Source organism: Cottoperca gobio, chromosome 3 (assembly GCF_900634415.1).
Source record: "Cottoperca gobio chromosome 3, fCotGob3.1, whole genome shotgun sequence".
Taxonomy (NCBI): Eukaryota; Metazoa; Chordata; class Actinopteri; order Perciformes; family Bovichtidae; genus Cottoperca; species Cottoperca gobio.
In genome coordinates this window covers 20,544,099-20,562,483 of record NC_041357.1, presented here as the reverse complement: position 1 = coordinate 20,562,483, position 18,385 = coordinate 20,544,099, and the positions used below count along the sequence as shown (strand labels likewise).

At 40.0% G+C, this 18,385-nt stretch overlaps 2 protein-coding genes across 5 annotated transcripts in view; one reads left to right on the top strand and one right to left on the bottom strand.

Annotated features, from left to right (window-relative positions):
- Positions 1 to 584: 584 nt before the first annotated feature.
- On the bottom strand, positions 585 to 16,627 carry znf821 (zinc finger protein 821). 3 transcript variants are annotated; one of them, XM_029428761.1, is made up of 6 exons: positions 16,470 to 16,627; positions 6,952 to 7,083; positions 6,691 to 6,809; positions 4,991 to 5,089; positions 4,115 to 4,281; positions 585 to 2,573 (listed from the first exon to the last, which is right to left on the bottom strand). In XM_029428761.1, the coding sequence occupies exons 1-6, from the start codon at positions 16,471 to 16,473 to the stop codon at positions 1,655 to 1,657; spliced, it is 1,440 nt and encodes a 479-aa protein (XP_029284621.1). In that variant the 5' UTR covers positions 16,474 to 16,627; the 3' UTR covers positions 585 to 1,654. The 3 variants fall into 3 exon arrangements, with proteins under 3 accessions (XP_029284621.1, XP_029284620.1, XP_029284619.1); XM_029428760.1 differs by lacking the exon at positions 16,470 to 16,627 and adding an exon at positions 13,150 to 13,825 and having other exon boundaries at positions 6,691 to 6,806; XM_029428759.1 differs by lacking the exon at positions 16,470 to 16,627 and adding an exon at positions 13,150 to 13,823.
- ap1g1 (adaptor related protein complex 1 subunit gamma 1) overlaps positions 16,012 to 18,385 on the top strand; it is a 20,770-nt gene continuing 18,396 nt past the window's right edge. The window contains exon 1 of one of the 2 annotated variants that reach the window (XM_029428756.1): positions 16,012 to 16,124. The gene's annotated coding sequence lies outside the window, so the exon portion shown is untranslated. Of the gene's footprint in view, positions 16,125 to 16,224; positions 16,750 to 18,385 lie in introns of those variants that run through there. The other variant, XM_029428755.1, reaches the window with a different exon arrangement.

The following is an 18,385-nucleotide window of genomic DNA, read 5'->3' as shown; positions in this document are numbered from 1 at the left end:
TTCTGCTGACAGGATATACATTAACCCCGATGTAAAAAGTGGTACAGGTCACATATATTGAAGGTACTGCAGCTTTACAAAGCATGTGAATGCTACACAAAATTGCATGCAGAGGATGCATTATCTGTGTATGATCCTCTAAATATTAATGACACATTTTCATGTTGTTATTTACTCATCATGAGGAAAACAAATGTGTCTGTGGGCAGAATTCAAGTAAATTATTATATTAGGAACTGTATCATTGTAACCACTTAATGGATAACACACACACACATATATATATATATATATATATATACACATATATACACATATATATATATATACATATACATATATATACATATATATACATATACATACATATATACATATATATATATATATATACATATATGTATATATATGTATATATATATATATGTATATGTATATATATATGTATATATGTGTATGTATATATATATATATATATATATGTATATGTGTGTATATATACACACACATATATACACATACATATATATATATATATATATATATATATATATATATATATATATATATATAAAAAAGAGGTAACTAATGTATTGTACTAATTAAACTAATTAGTACTAATGTATTGTACAATAACAGCAGCACAGACTGAAGTTTTTATGAGCCAAAAGAAAAAGCTCTGTAACAGAAAGGTAAAAAATAAAAAATAAACTGACATTGGCAAAAATATTCGGAGTGTAAAAATGTCGGGAAGAGAAAACAGATTGGCAAAGAGAATGTAAAGAGGTGAATGCATCGAGTTGTACAACTCAGGGGGTGAGGGGGGGGGAATGTTGCTCAACACTGGGCGTGTTCAATAGGACAAAACATTCATTTTAGTTCATCTGTTAAGAAACATTACTATCAAACTTGGGAAAGACTTGTGGAACTGTTCGTAAATCAGCTGCTCCTGTGAATGTTTGTGTCCTATTAAAGTGCCTGAGAGATCAATGCAAACGCAAATTGTGGGAAACGACCCAAATCCTCTGTAGTAGTGTACGGTACATGCAGAGCTTTGGAAGCTTGGAGGTGGAACGCAGTAAGCCACGAGACAGAGGGCGACCACGGCGCCAGCTGAGGTAGTAGAGTTTGACTGAATATGAACTTCCCAGGGACCCACGGCGGCAGCTTGAAGAGAGAGGTGTAGCTACCGGTAAACCCGAGTCACTGGGATGGCGGAGTGGACCAGAAAGGGAGGGGGGGGGGCTGTGGCTACAAAGTCCCCACTCCTGTCACTGAAGGTCCATGTGCAAAAAGATTTTTTTTTCCCCCTCAAAAGGAAGTATAACTGCTCCTACTCGAATGAATTGTGTTAAATCTGCCTGCCCACTGACGAACAGATAAATCTCTTTACAACATGCTTTCATCCATACAATATGAAACATTCTCAACCCTGTTCCCAAGGCTTTCTAGACTGTAATAAATTAGAAATTGAAGTAGTTTTTGCTGTATTTAACAAATCAGTTTGTCTGTGAAGCTGTTGGACACAGAAGGAGCTGAAGGTAAACCAGCTAGGAATGGTTCACTGTGACCGTGGCAGCCTGTTGGCAGAGTGCAGAGGTTAACGCTGCTGCTAGAGGCCCGGTGTTTCCCCCCGCCTAGTGGCCGGGTCCCTTTATGGCAGCTTCATGAACAGACCATTATCAATGGAAGGTACAGGCATAGGACAGGGGAACTGAAAGAGACTCATGTCTGCTGTGAGGGCAGCCATGGCAGCAGGATCATGCTCTATCTGTGTCCTCAGGGCAGGGTCGATCTTCTCCAGCCGTCGCTTGATCCTCTTCGCCTCTCTCTCGCGGATCAGCCTGGACTGCCTCTTCTCCGGCGTCTCGTTGGCCCTCTTCGAACGCATGGCCTCCCTGTCTCTCTGCAGTCTGCGCGACCGCTGCTCGTCCGATTCCTGCATCCTCTGCATGCGCTTGGCCTCGCGGTCCCGCAGCCTCCTCAGTTCCCGCTCGTCTTCCGTCTCACACGCCCGCTTGTTCTTCTTTGCCGTGCGCTCGCGCTCTAGACGGTGCACGCGGGCCTCCATGGGTTCGTTCTTCCTTCGCAGAGCCCATTTTCGCATCGGCGACTGAGCCTCCACTAACTGCTGATAGGCCACGCAGCTGTTGCACACCAGCAACACTCCGGCAGGATACACCGGCATCGGGCTCAGGATATCGGGGATGGGAGGGAAGCCTGAGGAAGAGGAGTTAAGAGAATCGGGGATAGATGCCAGTGACGGCCCTTCAGAGAGGAGGCTGTCGGGCAGTGAGGGAAAGGAGGGTCCTTGGTCAGAGCCTGCGCATGATCCCGGGCCGTGACACGGTCTGGGGCCGTGACACTGGCTCGGCATTTGGCCTGGTCCCTGGCAGATACGATGGGCTTGACATAGGTTGGGGTCAGGTGCTTGGCAGGGGTGAAGGCCCTGACATGAACTCGGACTGGGGCCCGGGCTGTTCATGGGGCTGCTGGAGAGGGACATGGAACAGGTGTCCCTTCCATCGGTGACATCCATCCTGGTTGTGTCAAGGACATCTTTAAGCTTCTCCCTAAGAAAAGACCGTATTAAATAGTAAATTGTCAAAGCAATATATCCCCTTATTTATGTGTGGAGGCTTTCTGAGAAGCATTCGACGGCCCCGATACTAAATGTTCTCCTTTCTTAATCTGACCACTGGTCTTAGTGAGACACAATTCTAAATTCAAACTGCTTAAAAAAGGTGAATGTTATTCAGATATATATTTAGCTCTCAAGACACATCTGGGCGCAAACAGTCATCTCCTACTTTCTTTAATCAATTCATGATCTCGTCTCATAGCTACTATCACCAGTCTGCATCAAAGGCTAATAAATACAACAATGTGTTGTACGACAGCTAGTATCGTTTCAAATATTCAGCCTACATGAAAATGACAGTGAAGGGTACAACACAGACTTTTTTATTAATAATGACACTTTCTGTTAGCTTGTGTTCAACACAACCTGGTCCGGTCCGTTCGGTCACATATTCTTAGACAACAGTTAGTTCTGGCTTCATCCTTCAAGCTGCTAACTATCTGATCCAGTGGGTGAAAAGATGACTCATTCCATCTGACTCATTTTCCCAACTACTTGTTTCAGAGATGAGCAAGACACTGTGTTACATCACCTGGGGTTAAACTGGAGGAGTTTAGCACCCTGTTAAGAGGTGACTTCATTCACAGATAATTAGGGATTTCAAACACAACTAAGATGCAGTTTTCTACATCTGTGCTCAGTTTACACGCACTTATGGTGTTTTATTCACAGCAACACCTGACTATAATAGCTCATGATTGTTTGTCTTTGTCTCTGCTGTTACATTACGACTTTAATATTTTTCTTCTATTATGTGACCTGACGTTGCCAGTGCTGTTTAAATCTGAAACTGTATTGGTCGTTGCTAAACAACATGCACATTTATTTCCATTAAATCTGTCATTGCAGTACTAATTATATTCATCCCTCATGTTTGGCATCCTGCCTTATGTCATACTTTGAGAACCACGGCTCCATTGTGTTCGAGGCTGCTGTATTAAAGACATATTTTCAGAATGCTCTACAGTGCATCTGATTACTTAGTTTGATGTAATAAATAAAAAACAAAATCAACCTAAATACGTCTTTTGAAGGAGTGTGACCTGCAATTTCTGAATTCTTTTGTATTCATTCACTGCGCTATTTCAAATAGTTTCTCCTGCTGAATTGCTGATGTCTGCTGCTTTTGTTGTTTGCTGATAAAAGGATCTGTTGTAGGTTACTGATCCTGATGTCGTTTGAAATCTCTACAAATGAACAAAAACGGCAGCAAAACACTACGGATTATTTTAATATGATGTATTTGTCTTATGTACTTGAAAACTGTGGAAGCAACTGACTTATTAACATTTCTGACATCGTTATTGATAAATGTCATTAATCTGAAGTAAAACAGAGAAACTTTGGGACTATAACAATGCATCAAACATCTAAAACATCTAGAATATACATGTATACTTATTCCTTTAAAAAGGACGAAAGCAATGTGCGTTAAAGAACTGAGAAGAGAGATACAGCAGAGATGAGCCGAACCTGTCAAAGTTGTTGGTGTCTGTGAAGCGCGCACCACAGACAGCGCAGTTGGAGAGGCGGTCCTCAGAGTGGATGAGAAGATGCCGTCCAAGCGAGCCAGGAGAACTCAGGGCTCGCCCACACACTGGGCACACATAGCTCTTGCTGTTGCTCATCATAGTTGTGTGCTGGTAAAGACAGCAAAACAAGATAAGAACAAGAAACGGGGAGAAAGAAAAGACATTTAAAAACTGCACCACCAACATTACAAAATACAATCATTTGAGCAGCATTCAAATGTGCTGCTCATTCTCAGGAACTAGTCTTGCAATTATTTATCACTGCGACGGCAGTACACTGCCCATACGTTGCGCAGCGGTTAACGAGGCAAACAATGAAGTAACAGAATGCAACTTTCAGCAACTTTAATTGCAAGAACCACAATCTGCCAGACGCAGTTTTGATTTGTGTGAATTCTGCAAATGCTGAAGCAAACTATAAAATCAGCTCCTGAATATGAAGTGAAACCTCACAGCCATTAGTGAACACACATACAAAAAGGTGTGGATTATTGTAAAAATTAAAGATAAAAGAACCTGGAAGCATTTTTAAGAGAGCATAAGTAATCATTTACCATCAGCAAATATAATAGATTTGACCTTTTTTTAAATGTCAAGACTCCTATGCAGTTACGTGGCCACGTAAGCAGCAGATCATACAATAACACCTTCTCCCTCAACCTGCATTTCACTGAAGTACTGATACTGAAAGCTACTTAGGGACTTTAAAGGTTATGACCCACCTGCAGCTTATTAGACACAGACTGCAAAAAAGGATCTAAAGCGGCTTTTATGGTTCTGCACTAGATTAGGACAGGCGAGACGGTGTTATTCTCACCTGGTAGACATGGGAGATGAGCTTCTCAGGGCTGCTGAAATCCAGCGTGCAGAGAGGACAAACGAAGTTGATGCCGTGGTCCACCCCTTCCTCGCTCTCCTGAAGAAGTACCATTAAAAATACACATTTCAGGAGCAAAACCAGTGCTGCATGCAGAATGGGGCGCGACGTAATTAATTGTAATCAGTTATTGAGAAAACCTAAAATAAATGATAGTAACTTATCAAAAATGTTTGTGATTACATCCAAATATAAAATGTTTATAAAAACGCTCATTCTGTTTCTTTGTTCCGATCTTAACTTTACTTGAGTACAGTTGTGAGGTTGACACCGCCTGGTTTAACTTTATGTTTTTAGGACATTTCAGCTTCATTGCCCGGTTTAAAACCTTTGTTCGAAAAGTAATCAAATGTAATAAGCTACATTACTTTGATGAAGTAATTAAAATAGTTATATTACTCATTAGAAGTAAGGAACAAGGAAACTAGTAATGTGTAACCTATGACATTTCAAAAGTATACCTGCCCAACACCAGCTATAAGCAAAGTACACCGACACCACTGATTATAAACATAACATGGTGCATGCTTAAAGACACTAGTGATTATTTTTACTTTTTAATGTCTTGCCTGGGCCTTTGTGGAGTCACTACTCACTTCACGTTTCCAACTGGAGCATTTCTACAAGTGGGATATGGTGATGTGTCGAGTGTGTGAATGAGCGAAATTCTCACAAGCCCCAGTGACTCACTAACAGTGACATGATGATGTTTGCTGTCACAGATGTGACTCACACACAAGCTGAAATACATAACATTTTCAAAAACAGAAGGTCCTGGCACAAAACATATTGGCTGATACCAGGGGTGTTCTGTTCAAGTCCGTTGAATTGAAGCGCTTGCCGTTTTGCTTAATTGCGTAGGGGGATATTTTGTCACAAGTTGTAGCAACCCACAGAAGCGCTCAATGATTAGACGACATTATAAAAGGATCTGCGCTGCAGTGCAACTACTCGAAACCCAGTTTGTGTTTCACAGTTTTACCAGATGATCTGATGAAAAGGAAACACTGTGAAAATGTCTCAGATATAAAGAGAAATCAGTACTTCCTGTTCCTTGTGAGCCCCACAGTAATTCAGTCAAAGTATCTGCTATTTGTCTAGATTTATCACATATTTGAGAGGCAGAACAATTACTTTAACGATTAATTGATTACCAATATAGTTGAATCGTTGCAGCTCTATTAGCTGTGAATCCACAGTTAGTACAATAAAATAGACTTTTACAGGTAACTTAAGACTAAACTATTAAAACTGCAGCAATTACTACAGCAGCATCTGTTCCTAGACAGAATAGACATCGATAACTACATTAATATTCACATCCACTGCTGTGCACTGCACATCTGGTGGATGAGAGTTGAAAAAAACCTTCCCAATCACAATTAAGTTTAGCATTTTCACAGCCCGCACGTGTCTTGCCACATGTGATGTATCACGTATTCCAAAATGAAACTGGGCACCTACACAGTGACGCAGGGCAGATCCATGTCAATAATTTATCTCTGTGGAGTCATTGTTAGTATGTTCATGCCACACCACCAACTTCACAGTACAGTGATGGCCTATCATTTAACATAGGAGGTGGTATTTAAACTAATTAAAGTTGAGGCAAACCATTGTAAAAATAAATAATCTCTCACCTCTTTGACTCCCGCTCCCTGTAGGCGGCACTGCGATCTCTTGGTGGACATGTGGTCGTCTGCGGAGGTGTTGGAGGATGAGTCTTCCCCGTGGTTGTCAAGGTCACTATCGCTGTCTTCTATGGAGGCAAACACAGCCCTATCAATACAGACAGACAACAGAACACAGAGCAGGGCTTACTCTCACTAACACCCCTCAGTCCGAGGACAGTCCCACAGAGTCCGTGCAGTGCTCCCCTGTCCCGTCCCTCCATCCTTTACCTGAGATGCTATCCTGCTCGTGTACTTCCTGGGAGTTGTTGCTGCAGCATTCACTGTCTTCGGTGAACTCGTCCCTGCCATCCATGTTAATAGTGTGCTGAAGTCCTGTGATGCCTAAAGTGTGGAATGGCCCTGGAGACATGAAGAAAGTAGAAAGTCAGGAAATCTGGCTATATATACAAATCACCAAAAAGGAGCTAAACTGTGGAATTAATATGTTTCTGATATAAACCCCGCTGTACCTGCAGAGGAGTGCTAACATGAGTTAACACTAATTCAATAATTGCACAGTTAATGGTGATATCCAGATAATCACCCCAATCTTTACTACGCATGCTTCTACTGCATCTGTGTGTTGCTTGGAAACCCTTCTGCTAAACGTCTCTGAAGAACTCCATTGCTTGGCGGAAGATTAATATATGTATATGTTTTTTTTTTATCAATAATAACTTTATCATTGGCAGGTATATTTAGTCAAATGAATAAGCAACGAGAGGCAGAGGTTAACGGTGATTTTAGAACAGCTAAGGGGCGTTGTTACGCACAACGTAAATACACCACGAGACAATATGAATTTGCCGTCCATCTTAGATTTTGTCAAACTGCAATCTAGCCATAAACATCTGTAGACCACCACACAAACACAGACTATTCCACCACTGTTGTGCAATTATCACTGCCATATTGGGTTAGGGTTAGGTTGCAATATTCATCTTTGTAAACTACATGGCACTTTACCTCATATACTCTTTGATGTAACGATGTAAATGTCCCCGTTGTGCGACTAATAAAGGATTTCTGATTCTGATCAATGGGTGTATTAGACCAATGTTACAACAATATTAGTTTCTGCATCAAGGAGATTAAGTACCTTGATATGTCAGGTATTTCATTTGCTTGCAGGAAACAAACATTCCTATCTGAATAAATCCACCAATCAATCAAAGCATTCCAAGAACTGCATGTCCGGTTTGCAGATGAAACGGGTGTTGCTGGAAATAATCAATGATTTTTATGTTTGCACATGCACACAAAAAAGGTGTGGAGCACATCAATGGAAGACCGAGCCGATCTATGAAGTTTCACAATTTCAAAGACTGTTTTGGGTCCGACAACAAACTGCAATTTCCTGCATACCATGAATCAAACGGAGAGAACACAAGTGCGTCTACAGACAGACGGACGCCACTAAGACTTTGCACCGTGGTGTCTCGACTTCCTATTGAAGATTTGGTTTCGCAAATAACATTATTATCTTTAAAATATGGTGATTCATAGTATTTAAACATGTCAGTAAGTCTGTTTTAAAACAGAAGCCACCATGAATCCAGCATACGAGTGCTTTATCTCCATAGCAACATACTGTTCAGAGAAACAGAATCTACTGCCACAGCATACCACAAGAAGGTGTGAATTTTTCAACACTAGTGCATTCACCTATAGCTTAGTGTAAAATGTGTCCAGGCCTCTCAGAACATTTTGCCATTTGCTTAAATACAGAACGGTACAGATTATTACAATTATACAAAATGGAGCCGACAGGAAGTGCAACCTAGGATCAGAACAGCACAGGCCACTGAAAATAAAAACAGTCCCAGATAGTCAATTATTTATACAATTCTATATTTTTCTGGAGACTTTGGGGCTCCACACTCAAGACATAAACCACAAGAACGTTTCTACCGATGAGGCTGCTTTCATATGACCAATCCGGCACTGAAACATAATGAAAGCTAAGGCAGCAAGGCAAGCACACTGACATGTATGTGCACACACATTAACTTAATTTGCATCCCAACCCCCACTTTTTCACACACATATACACTCACAGATACATGCTAGCTCTGTTCGACAGCCATGCTGCAGTCCCACGGGGGAAGCAGCCTGCACTCTTTTCCTCTAGCTAACTGCCTTGCTGCTCACTGTGTTTCTCTCGCGCTCTCTCAGTACCACCCACACACTGAACAGCCTGGCTCGCCCTCTGTCCTCCCTGCTTGTATGCAACTCTGACTACTTCCATATCTATACCATCAGCTCTGAGGGGGAGGATAAAGCTTCATACCATGACAGCGAATATGTGGCTCAATTACCTCCTTGTGATGCCACTCTTTGTTGCACAGCTTTGTTGGTTGCAGAAAACTTCACTTTTCTTATTATCACACTTGACCCTGTGCAAACCTGTATCTAACTGCCAGCACTGCTTCACTGGAGACAGTTTTGTTGGAAGCTCCTCTGGCATTCACACACAAAGAACATCCCACTTCAGGTCACTAAAAATTAATGATAGCTTAAAATCCAATTGTCCTCCCTTGTGTGCTCTCCCTCCATTAACACAGATCAGAGATGGGAGAGGGGATCCTGACTTCAGTTACCTGAGACTGACATAAGTAATTACAGCTCTCTCTCTCTCTCTCTCTCTCTCTCTCTCTCTCTCTCTCTCTCTCTCTCTCTCTCTCTCTCTCTCTCTCTCTCTCTCTCTCTCTCTCTCTCTCTCTCTCTCTCTCTCTCTCTCTCTCTCTCTCTCTCTCTCTCTCTCTCTCTCTCTCTCTCTCTCTCTCTCTCTCTCTCTCTCTCTCACATACATACATACATATAATCTTGAGGAGGTTTGTCATCCTAGTATATTGCTACTGGCGAGGAAGTTAGTATGTGAATGCAGTTTGGGCACTTTTCCCATAGAAATCAAAGCATTCATTAGCAGTGGTAGAGTGGGTCTGAGTATTGAACTATGAACTACTACAACAAGCTGGCTTCACGGCACATAGCCAATGATTGATGTGTGAGAGATACCCATCCCCCCACTGCTGGGGCTCTGTCTGTACATCTGTCTCTCCTCGCTCCCTCCCTCCCTCCCTCCCCCATCCTCCCTCCCTCAGTCTCTGCCACTGTGATGTTATCTCTGAGTCTGTGTGTCTGTAGGCAGGAGGTGACGCAGTGTCTGACTGAATCCAGACAAAGAGACAAACTCATCAGCCAACAGACACACAGAAGAGGGAGAGAGGATGGGGGGGGGGCAGTGGGGGGTGGAGGGGTAGCGCACAAAACAAAACAGACAAAAGATAGAATGCCAAAACTCTACTCAAACACCAAGCAATGGGGGTCCTGTTGAATTCAAAGCCCCCTCCTTCTCCCTTTCAGCCGCCGTCCCCTCCAAAAACACACAACACCGTCTGAATCGGCAGGAAGTGCTGGGGCCCCTGTCTTACATCCACTCACACATACACGCAGGAGAACGAGGATGGTGGGCCAGACAACTGATCAATTCTCACTCTCATTAACTGATGACCTAATATTAGAAGAAGGTGAAGTGATTAACCATTTCCCCCCCCCATGTGGAAGACTTTCTCTGGATGGCTTGGCCCCTGAAATCAACCTAAATGCTCCTTCTTGATATGAAATATTAACATACTTATTGGGCCACGAGACTACACTGTCATTCAAGAATATTTGTGTTGAGGTAACTTGGGAGAACACATCTTATTTTAACCAAGTTCAGACGCTTGAAAAAACTTTACTTTTTATGTAAGATGAAATGCAATCAAATCATCAAAAAAAATCATCTTCTGTTCCCCCACATATGTACACTCAACATTTGAAAAGTTCTGGAATAACATGCACCGTGTTAATTACAGTCAACTTTTAAAGAAAGAGTTTTTCCTGAATGTTTACGGTAATAGGCGTACTTATACTGATGTCTATTTACTGTCAACCTCAAGGGCACATCCATTTTTCTCCATGAAGCAAGCACCACCTCCATTTCTTTCCAACTCTCAAAGCTAGACAGACAGCACTGTTGTATTATTGTCTGGAATTCCCTACGTGTGTGTGTGTGTGTGTGTGTGTGTGTGTGTGTGTGTGTGTGTGTGTGTGTGTGTGTGTGTGTGTGTGTGTGTGTGTGTGTGTGTGTGTGTGTGTATATGTGTGTGTGTGTGTGTGTGTCAGCCCGCCCGCCCGCCCGCCAGCCTGTCAGACTGTCTCTCTGCCTGTCTGGTCTGTCAGTCTGTCTATCTGGTCTGACCCTCTCAGGGGGACGACGACTCCGTGCATGCAATTCATAGCTCACAAGAAAAGACAGGTAAAACAATCAAGGCAAAGCAGAGGAGAGTCAATGTACAAAACACAGTGGCTGAACTCACACTGCAGGAGGTATGGCTTATCAAATCCAAAAAACGTCTTGGTATTTGTCACAGCATGAAGTGCGGTGCAGTAACGCATGTCAACATTACGTTGTATCAGACCCTCCTGAGGGTCCACTCTGGACTCTTGTTGAAGTGTTACAGAGCAGCAAATGAGCTCATTAGCTCGTAGGGATTACTGCAGTCGCAAGTGCAAGATGCATTTCAACAGTAGTTTAAACAAACTATGTTTAGAAAAGAGGGCTCCAGCCTCCATAACTTCAGCAGATTACACTAGGCAATCCCCTACTGTGGACTGAGGCGTGTTTAAGAAGTCAGCATGCTGTCCACCAAAAAGGAGATCCAGGGGGGGGAAGAAGGCCAAAAGCCAAAGCAAAGACAGGGACACCAATAGTAGGTAATTCACACCAGTGTCTCCCCAGTAGTACTTAGTTTCAATAAAGTTAATGTTGTATATTTGTATGCCAATATTTTTTATTAGAATCTAAATGGGATGCTACAGTTCATAATAGTGTAGTGACACTGGCAATATGTAGGAAAGCTCTGCATACAAACAAGGACTCTTGAGGACGATGTGCCATTCAGAAAACACTCAATATGAGGAAATGTGTACAAATAGAATTATTTTAGCAGGCAATACTGTAGATATCTCATTCTAAAAAGGGGAGAAAAAGACAACAGAAACAATGATTTCAACAACAACTGTCATCCTAAAGTACAGGGCTATTGCACGTATTTTAAATAGCCGAGGCTTTCATTCTTTTTTGCCGATTATGTGCTATAATGTGGCTGAAAATAATGATAATAATAATATTATCTGAATAATCCTTTTGTCTAACTAAGTAATAAGATAATAAAAAATAGATAAAAAATGTACTTTGCAGAACTTCAAGCTGACATATTTAGATTATTGACCGTTATGTATGACAAAGAAAAGTATCAAATCCACACATTTGAAAAACTTGAACCAGAAAGACCATTTTTCATTAAGAAATGACTAAAACAATTAAATTATTATCAAAATAGCTGCCTATTTAGCTTCCTGTCAATCCACTAATCAATTAATTAACTAATTGATTCAAGTCTACTGCTCTGTATTGCTGTTAAGTGATCTTGTGTTGGAGATGAGATGTCAGAGCAAACTGAATTGACACCATGCATAGTGTATAAAAGAAAACGCTTGTCGCCTCTGATCATCCTTTAACAATATACTATTGTGATGAGACTCACTCCAGACTTGCTATTCATTAACCTGAGACATGTTTTTTTTCCTCCAAATAAATCTACAGAAATTACACCTTAAAACAAATCCCAGAAATATGGTAAAGCACATACAGACTGACTACAGGAATATACAGGGCTTCTTGTGAAGCAGTCTACTGGGAAAATATAAATTAATTGAACATTTCCACATGTTATCAATTTAAAAGGAGATCAAGGTGATGAGTACCATTACACATTTTTAATATGAATCTTGCAGAGTTTTTCAAAAATAATGACATCTACTTTTAAGTAACTATTAAATATTTCCTAGAGATGTTCTAATTTGCATGTTTGTTTGTTTTAAATACAGTAACTAATCATTTTATTTTGTTATTCTATTGTTTTACCCAGAGTTTGAATTAGACAATAAATGTAACTACTCATGGGGCCATTGTGGAATTAAAAAATAAAACATAAATCGATCAGCCAACAAAGTATTGTGCTGTATTCTCACACAAACTACAAACCAAAATGAAAGTGAGATATTCATCAGCACTCTAACAAGAAATGTTTTTTTATGACTAACCTAAAAATATGTATACGTTATGTCGAATGTCAGCTGCTAACATAATATATTCTGAATTAACAATAGAGTTTGTGATGGTTTGTCATGTTGTATCCTGTCTTTGGTTTGATGCATCTACATGAATCTATTAAAAGCTACAGCGGACATCAAGCAAAGCAAATAAAACGCTGCGAAAACAATAGTCATTCTAAAAGCCAAAGTATACACAGATAACGGACGTGACATGGATAAATAGCGCGTGAAATAGCATGAGACAATACCTGGAATACCTACAGTTAACTTTGAAGGGGTTGGTCTGTTTTCGCCTGGACATATTACTGCCCACTCCCGGTAAAAAAAAACCTGGAATATTTTCCTAACCCCCGTCCAGGTGTTTTCCGCACTGAGGGGACAGATGATGAACGAAATAATAAATACAAAATGTGATCAAATCGTCTACTCGATCAGCAGAGTCGGGACCATTTACGGGGGTAAAAAATAAACAACGGATACATAATAGTCACATTCTTGCAGTCGGTAAAAGAAAAATCCCCGTCTCTAGTCAATCAGGGTTTTTTAAATGACCAGAGAGACACCGAGCGGCCCCGAGCTGCTCCGATCCCGAGCCGCTGGCACCCGTGCACTCACTGCAGCGATGCACGAGCTCAGCTGATCTCTAACGTAAAAAGCAGTGAAGCTACACCGAACAGGATTGTGGGATATGCAGGGATGATGGGGAGTTCATGCTAAAGATACTGTGGTGCGTTCACGTCGTGTTGGAGAAAAAACGACAGTGAAGAGAAACCTCACAACATTTCCATATACTACCTCAATTATTATATATATTTTTAGAGATAAGACAATTCTAACAATGGTCGAAATATATTTAAAATATATATTGGATAATAGTAATAGCACAGTTTTGCCAAACTACTATTTTCAAGGTCAAATTAACCTTCATACTTAGCTTTCAAAAGTCCTAAAAGTGCTAAAACCTAAAACCATAACAGCTGATGAGCTTACATGTCAACTAATTCATCTTCGTGACAACGAAGCACAAAATACTACAGGAAACTGTATCCTGTCATGGCTTAAAAAAAAGTCTCCTTTAATGAGAAAGAAGATGATTTTTATGTTACAGATTTTTATAAATCAGCACCAGACCAACATATACCAACAATATATCTGATAACAATATAACGACCAATATTTGTTTCAACAACACACAACACAAATATTTTTGATAGTGATCCTTTAACTTGGTTAGTAATTAATTTTGACCAAGTTATGAGTATGACATTTTACACTTGGAAAACAAACTTGTCAGTGCTCTCTGCTGGACAAACCACGCAATGACAACACAATTTCTAAATGGCCAAAAACATATACATGTTTTGGGTGAACTGACCCTTTAAACTTGAGCCGATGTTCTAGATTTGACACAGCAGAGTTATCTGGGTAACTTTGTATTCCTGCTGTGTGATAAAGGCCTCTAGAGTGGATGAATGCTTTTAGGTGTGTTGTTTGTTCACTCGGATGATAAGCTTCTAGGCTGGCGGGTCAAAGTATGAAAAAGTGACTTGATGGGTGTGTGTGCTTCTATAAACACTGAGCAGTGTTGATTCATCCACTCTGTAGTCTACAGGGAGACTGGCAATAGTGCTACTCTCTACTTTGTAGCACCTTGGGATTGCTTTTAGCCATGAAAGGCGCTTTACAAATAAAATGTATTGTTATCATTAGTGCTGCGTGCAATTAAAAAAAGCCTGAATAGGAATATCAATGCATAAATTAATTTCTATAATTCCTTACACTTCATTGCAACATTCTTAAAGTAGCTGAGTGATCAGCTAAGGTTAATGACATCTAACGTCTTTCACTGCAAACCATATGTTTCTACGTGTCCTTTAATCCTTATTTCATGGCAATACTTTGCGTGGTAATTCTGTAAATAGGCTAAAGAAAATCCACTTGTTACTAGAGAAGCTCCCTGTGTTTCAAGAACTCTAGAACATCTAAGTTTAAGGCTGATCAAATAAGTAAAAATGTAATTTAATTAATAACAAATGTATAATATTAGACGTCATAACTGGATCAATTCAAATTGATTTCAGTATTTTCATTGACATTAAACAAACTGGAAGTATGCAATAAGGTAATTGCCACCTCTGATTCCCTAACCAGCAGATTCTGTTTACTCAGACAGTTTTATGACAGTAAGGCTGTGACCACATAAATAACAGGCTCAACCAAGGTCTTCACATGATATTACAATCACTGCAGTTAATCTCAGGATCATAAAAATTACATTCTTTATGACACTAACATCCTTTTTTAACCAATGTTTTTGGTTACAGCCATTCAATTATTGCTGTTGTTAGTTTATCATTGATTACAGCTAACTGATATTTTACTTCCATCTGACTTTACAGTTGATCACAATTCATTTAAAAACTGTCACAATTTGACTATATGTGATGCCTTGTACTCTGTCTAAATATGAATAAATACTTGTATTAAATATGATCTGTATCCATGAAGATGACCCTTATTTAAACGTAAGACCAAATCTGATGCGGTCCTTTATTTAGCCTAATATTTAATGAACTTGGTGGTGGAAAGTAACTAAGTACATTTACTAAAGTACTGTACTTAAGTATATTTTTGAGGTACTTGTACTTTACTTGAATGTTTTAATTGTTATGCTACTTTGTACTTCCAGTCTACTATATTTCAGAGGAAAATATTGTACTTTTTAATTCACTAAACCTATAATGAGTAAATGAAATACAATGCATTGTTATACAGTAAATTAAACCACCGAACAGTATAAAACAATGAATACAATGAGCTCTCTTGCCGCCATCTATAACATTAAAATGCATCTTACATGTTACTGCATTACTATATAATAATATAACAACTGAAGAGCCCATATTTGGCTGTATAGTGAGTGTTTTAAGTACATTTCCTTGATTATATTTACATACTTTCAGTTAAGGTAGTATTTTGAATGGATGACTTTTATTTGTAACCAAGTGTTTTTTTAATCGTGGTATTAGTACTTTTACTTAAGTTAAAGAACTTATTACTTCTTCCACCATTGAATTAACTACTAATCAAGCCCAACCTAAGGAATAATTTCTTGGACAGCACAGTAACAACACTAGGTGGCGCGCCAAACCATTAAACTGCTAATGTCATAACATTCATGTGTTCGTCATCACTGACTGCCACGAGTAAACGGACCGCAGCACGACATTGACAGGGTAAAAATGTATTCTTCCGCAGGGTTGAGAGAAAATATTGCCATCTCAACAACATAATCTCGTCATGGCATGACATTGTTGGCGTTTGTAACTGATGGCACACGTTAATACTCAAGATGAAAGCCACATTATACACAAGTTTGTAGAGTCAAGCAGTTTAAGAGATCAATGAGATAACGTTAACGTTAGCTAGCTGGCTAAAGATAACGAGCCGAACGTTAGCCCTTTATAGTCAATGCGAGAACAAGCCTACTAGCTAGACAGCAACTAGCTAATGATAACCCGGATTAACTGCACAGTCATTTAGCTACATCTCTCATCGTGAAGACATAATTCAACTATTACCCATGGTGTCCAGTGAGCACTGGCATATCAGGTTGGAGTCTCTGGCAGAGGCACAGCCTGTGAATAAGTCCCCTTCTACAAGCTAACGTTACTGTACGCTGATGATTAACTTCTCTCTGTCCGCGCTTCTTTCACCAACCTCTGGGATATGTCAGTGTAACCCTCCGCCTGCGGTAGATGTGCTGAGGCTGGAGTAGCCACCATTTTGCATGTCTAGTGTGTTCCTCCCTCCATTGCTAATAGAGAAGATTCCAGTTATTTTCTGGCATCATTACGGCTAGTAAGTATATTCTAAGAATAAGTTGTCGGCAGAAATATATGAAAATGTCTTTACGTGTGAATAATTGTCAGTGGTTTGCTTGTATCTACGTTGTCAACTCTCAATGTGGCGCTGCATAGGAAGTCGCAGCCCTCAGTGCACCGGGGTTGTGCCTGTCAGCAGCTAAGTTAGCTAGCATGGTTAGTATAGTCTTATAGCATTGCTAACTACCTGCTGGGCTAGGGATGTGGAGCTCAATAGCCTTTTATGTGGAGTGATTGTCCACTAAGTCATACTCATCGTGACAATACGTAATGCCAAGTTTATGTTTTATATATTTATAGAGAGCTAATTAGCTAGGTTCTTACAATGTTCCACTTAGTTAAGATATTATTCGGACAAGGTAATAGAGAAGACAACGAGTGTGCAGGTAGCTAGCTAACGCCACTGTGGAGTCGCTAGCTTGATAATCCTTCAAGAAGGCCTAAACTGCATCATGTCCTGTTCAAACGGCTATCAGATTCAGGTGTCATGACTAGCCTTTAATGGCCTATCGTTTCATTTTGAGAATATTGTTTAATGCTGTTGATATGAACATTCATTTGACGAAAAATGGATAGCCATGGTGAAGCTCCTGCTGTAGTGTCAACCTAATATGTTGCCCTTTCATTGAAAATACCAACTGAGCTTGTTGTTAGCTGACTTTTGGCAGGTGTAATTTGCGTTAGCTAAGTGACATTACAGATTTTACGTTTTCCTCAAAGGTTTTAATGGTATCAGATGTTCCTAACATTTGTCAAATTGAAAACATTTCACCAATAAGTCAACGTTGCATTTACATTTACAGGAAGCTAACGGTAGCTAGCTTAGCCTGTTAAGGACGCGGACTCCTTTTTGCTCTAGGTTCATAACTTTGTTACTCGGTGTTGTCAACGTCTTTAATTAAGAAGGTACAATTAAGTCAACACGCCTTTTAATAATGCCTATACGTCATCTAATGAAGACTAGTTTTCATAAAAACAATTTGTGGGTTAACGTTAAGGATGTCAGCTGTGTATATAGGAAGTCATCAAATGAGTATGACGTATGGTTTGGGAGATACCTGCACATTTTTGTCACATCCATTTTTGATAGCTGTAGAACATTTAAGAAGTGCCATTCCAAAATATCAACTAACTCCTGAGTAATAGCCCACTGTTTGACGGGATTCAGTTGTCTAATATGAAACTATGGTGAAGAAATATCCAGGATTCAACAGAATCCAAAGTTGTCCTTTTGATGTTTAATAATTCAGTGTAATAACATGATGACCGGTTGAAACCAGACGGCTATGACCTTAATTAGTGCTTAACCTTTAACTCTGCCAACAGTGATATGATGACTAACTTGTTGGCATACTACTTACTTGAGCAGGTGCATTACGTAGAGCTTTATTTTACAGTAGGGTTCGCAGTTATTGATCAGCAACACATTAAGACTGGGCATTGCCCCTGTGTTTACAAATCAGTCTCGGATACACTGACTGTGAATTGAATTGGCTCATGGGTTTGTCTTAAGTTTCTTAAAAAGTCTGAAGTATCTTTAACATCAGAAGAGTTTTGGTTAACACATTTGACTTGCACAGTAGCTGATAGTTCATTTCTCAGATTCGGTTTAC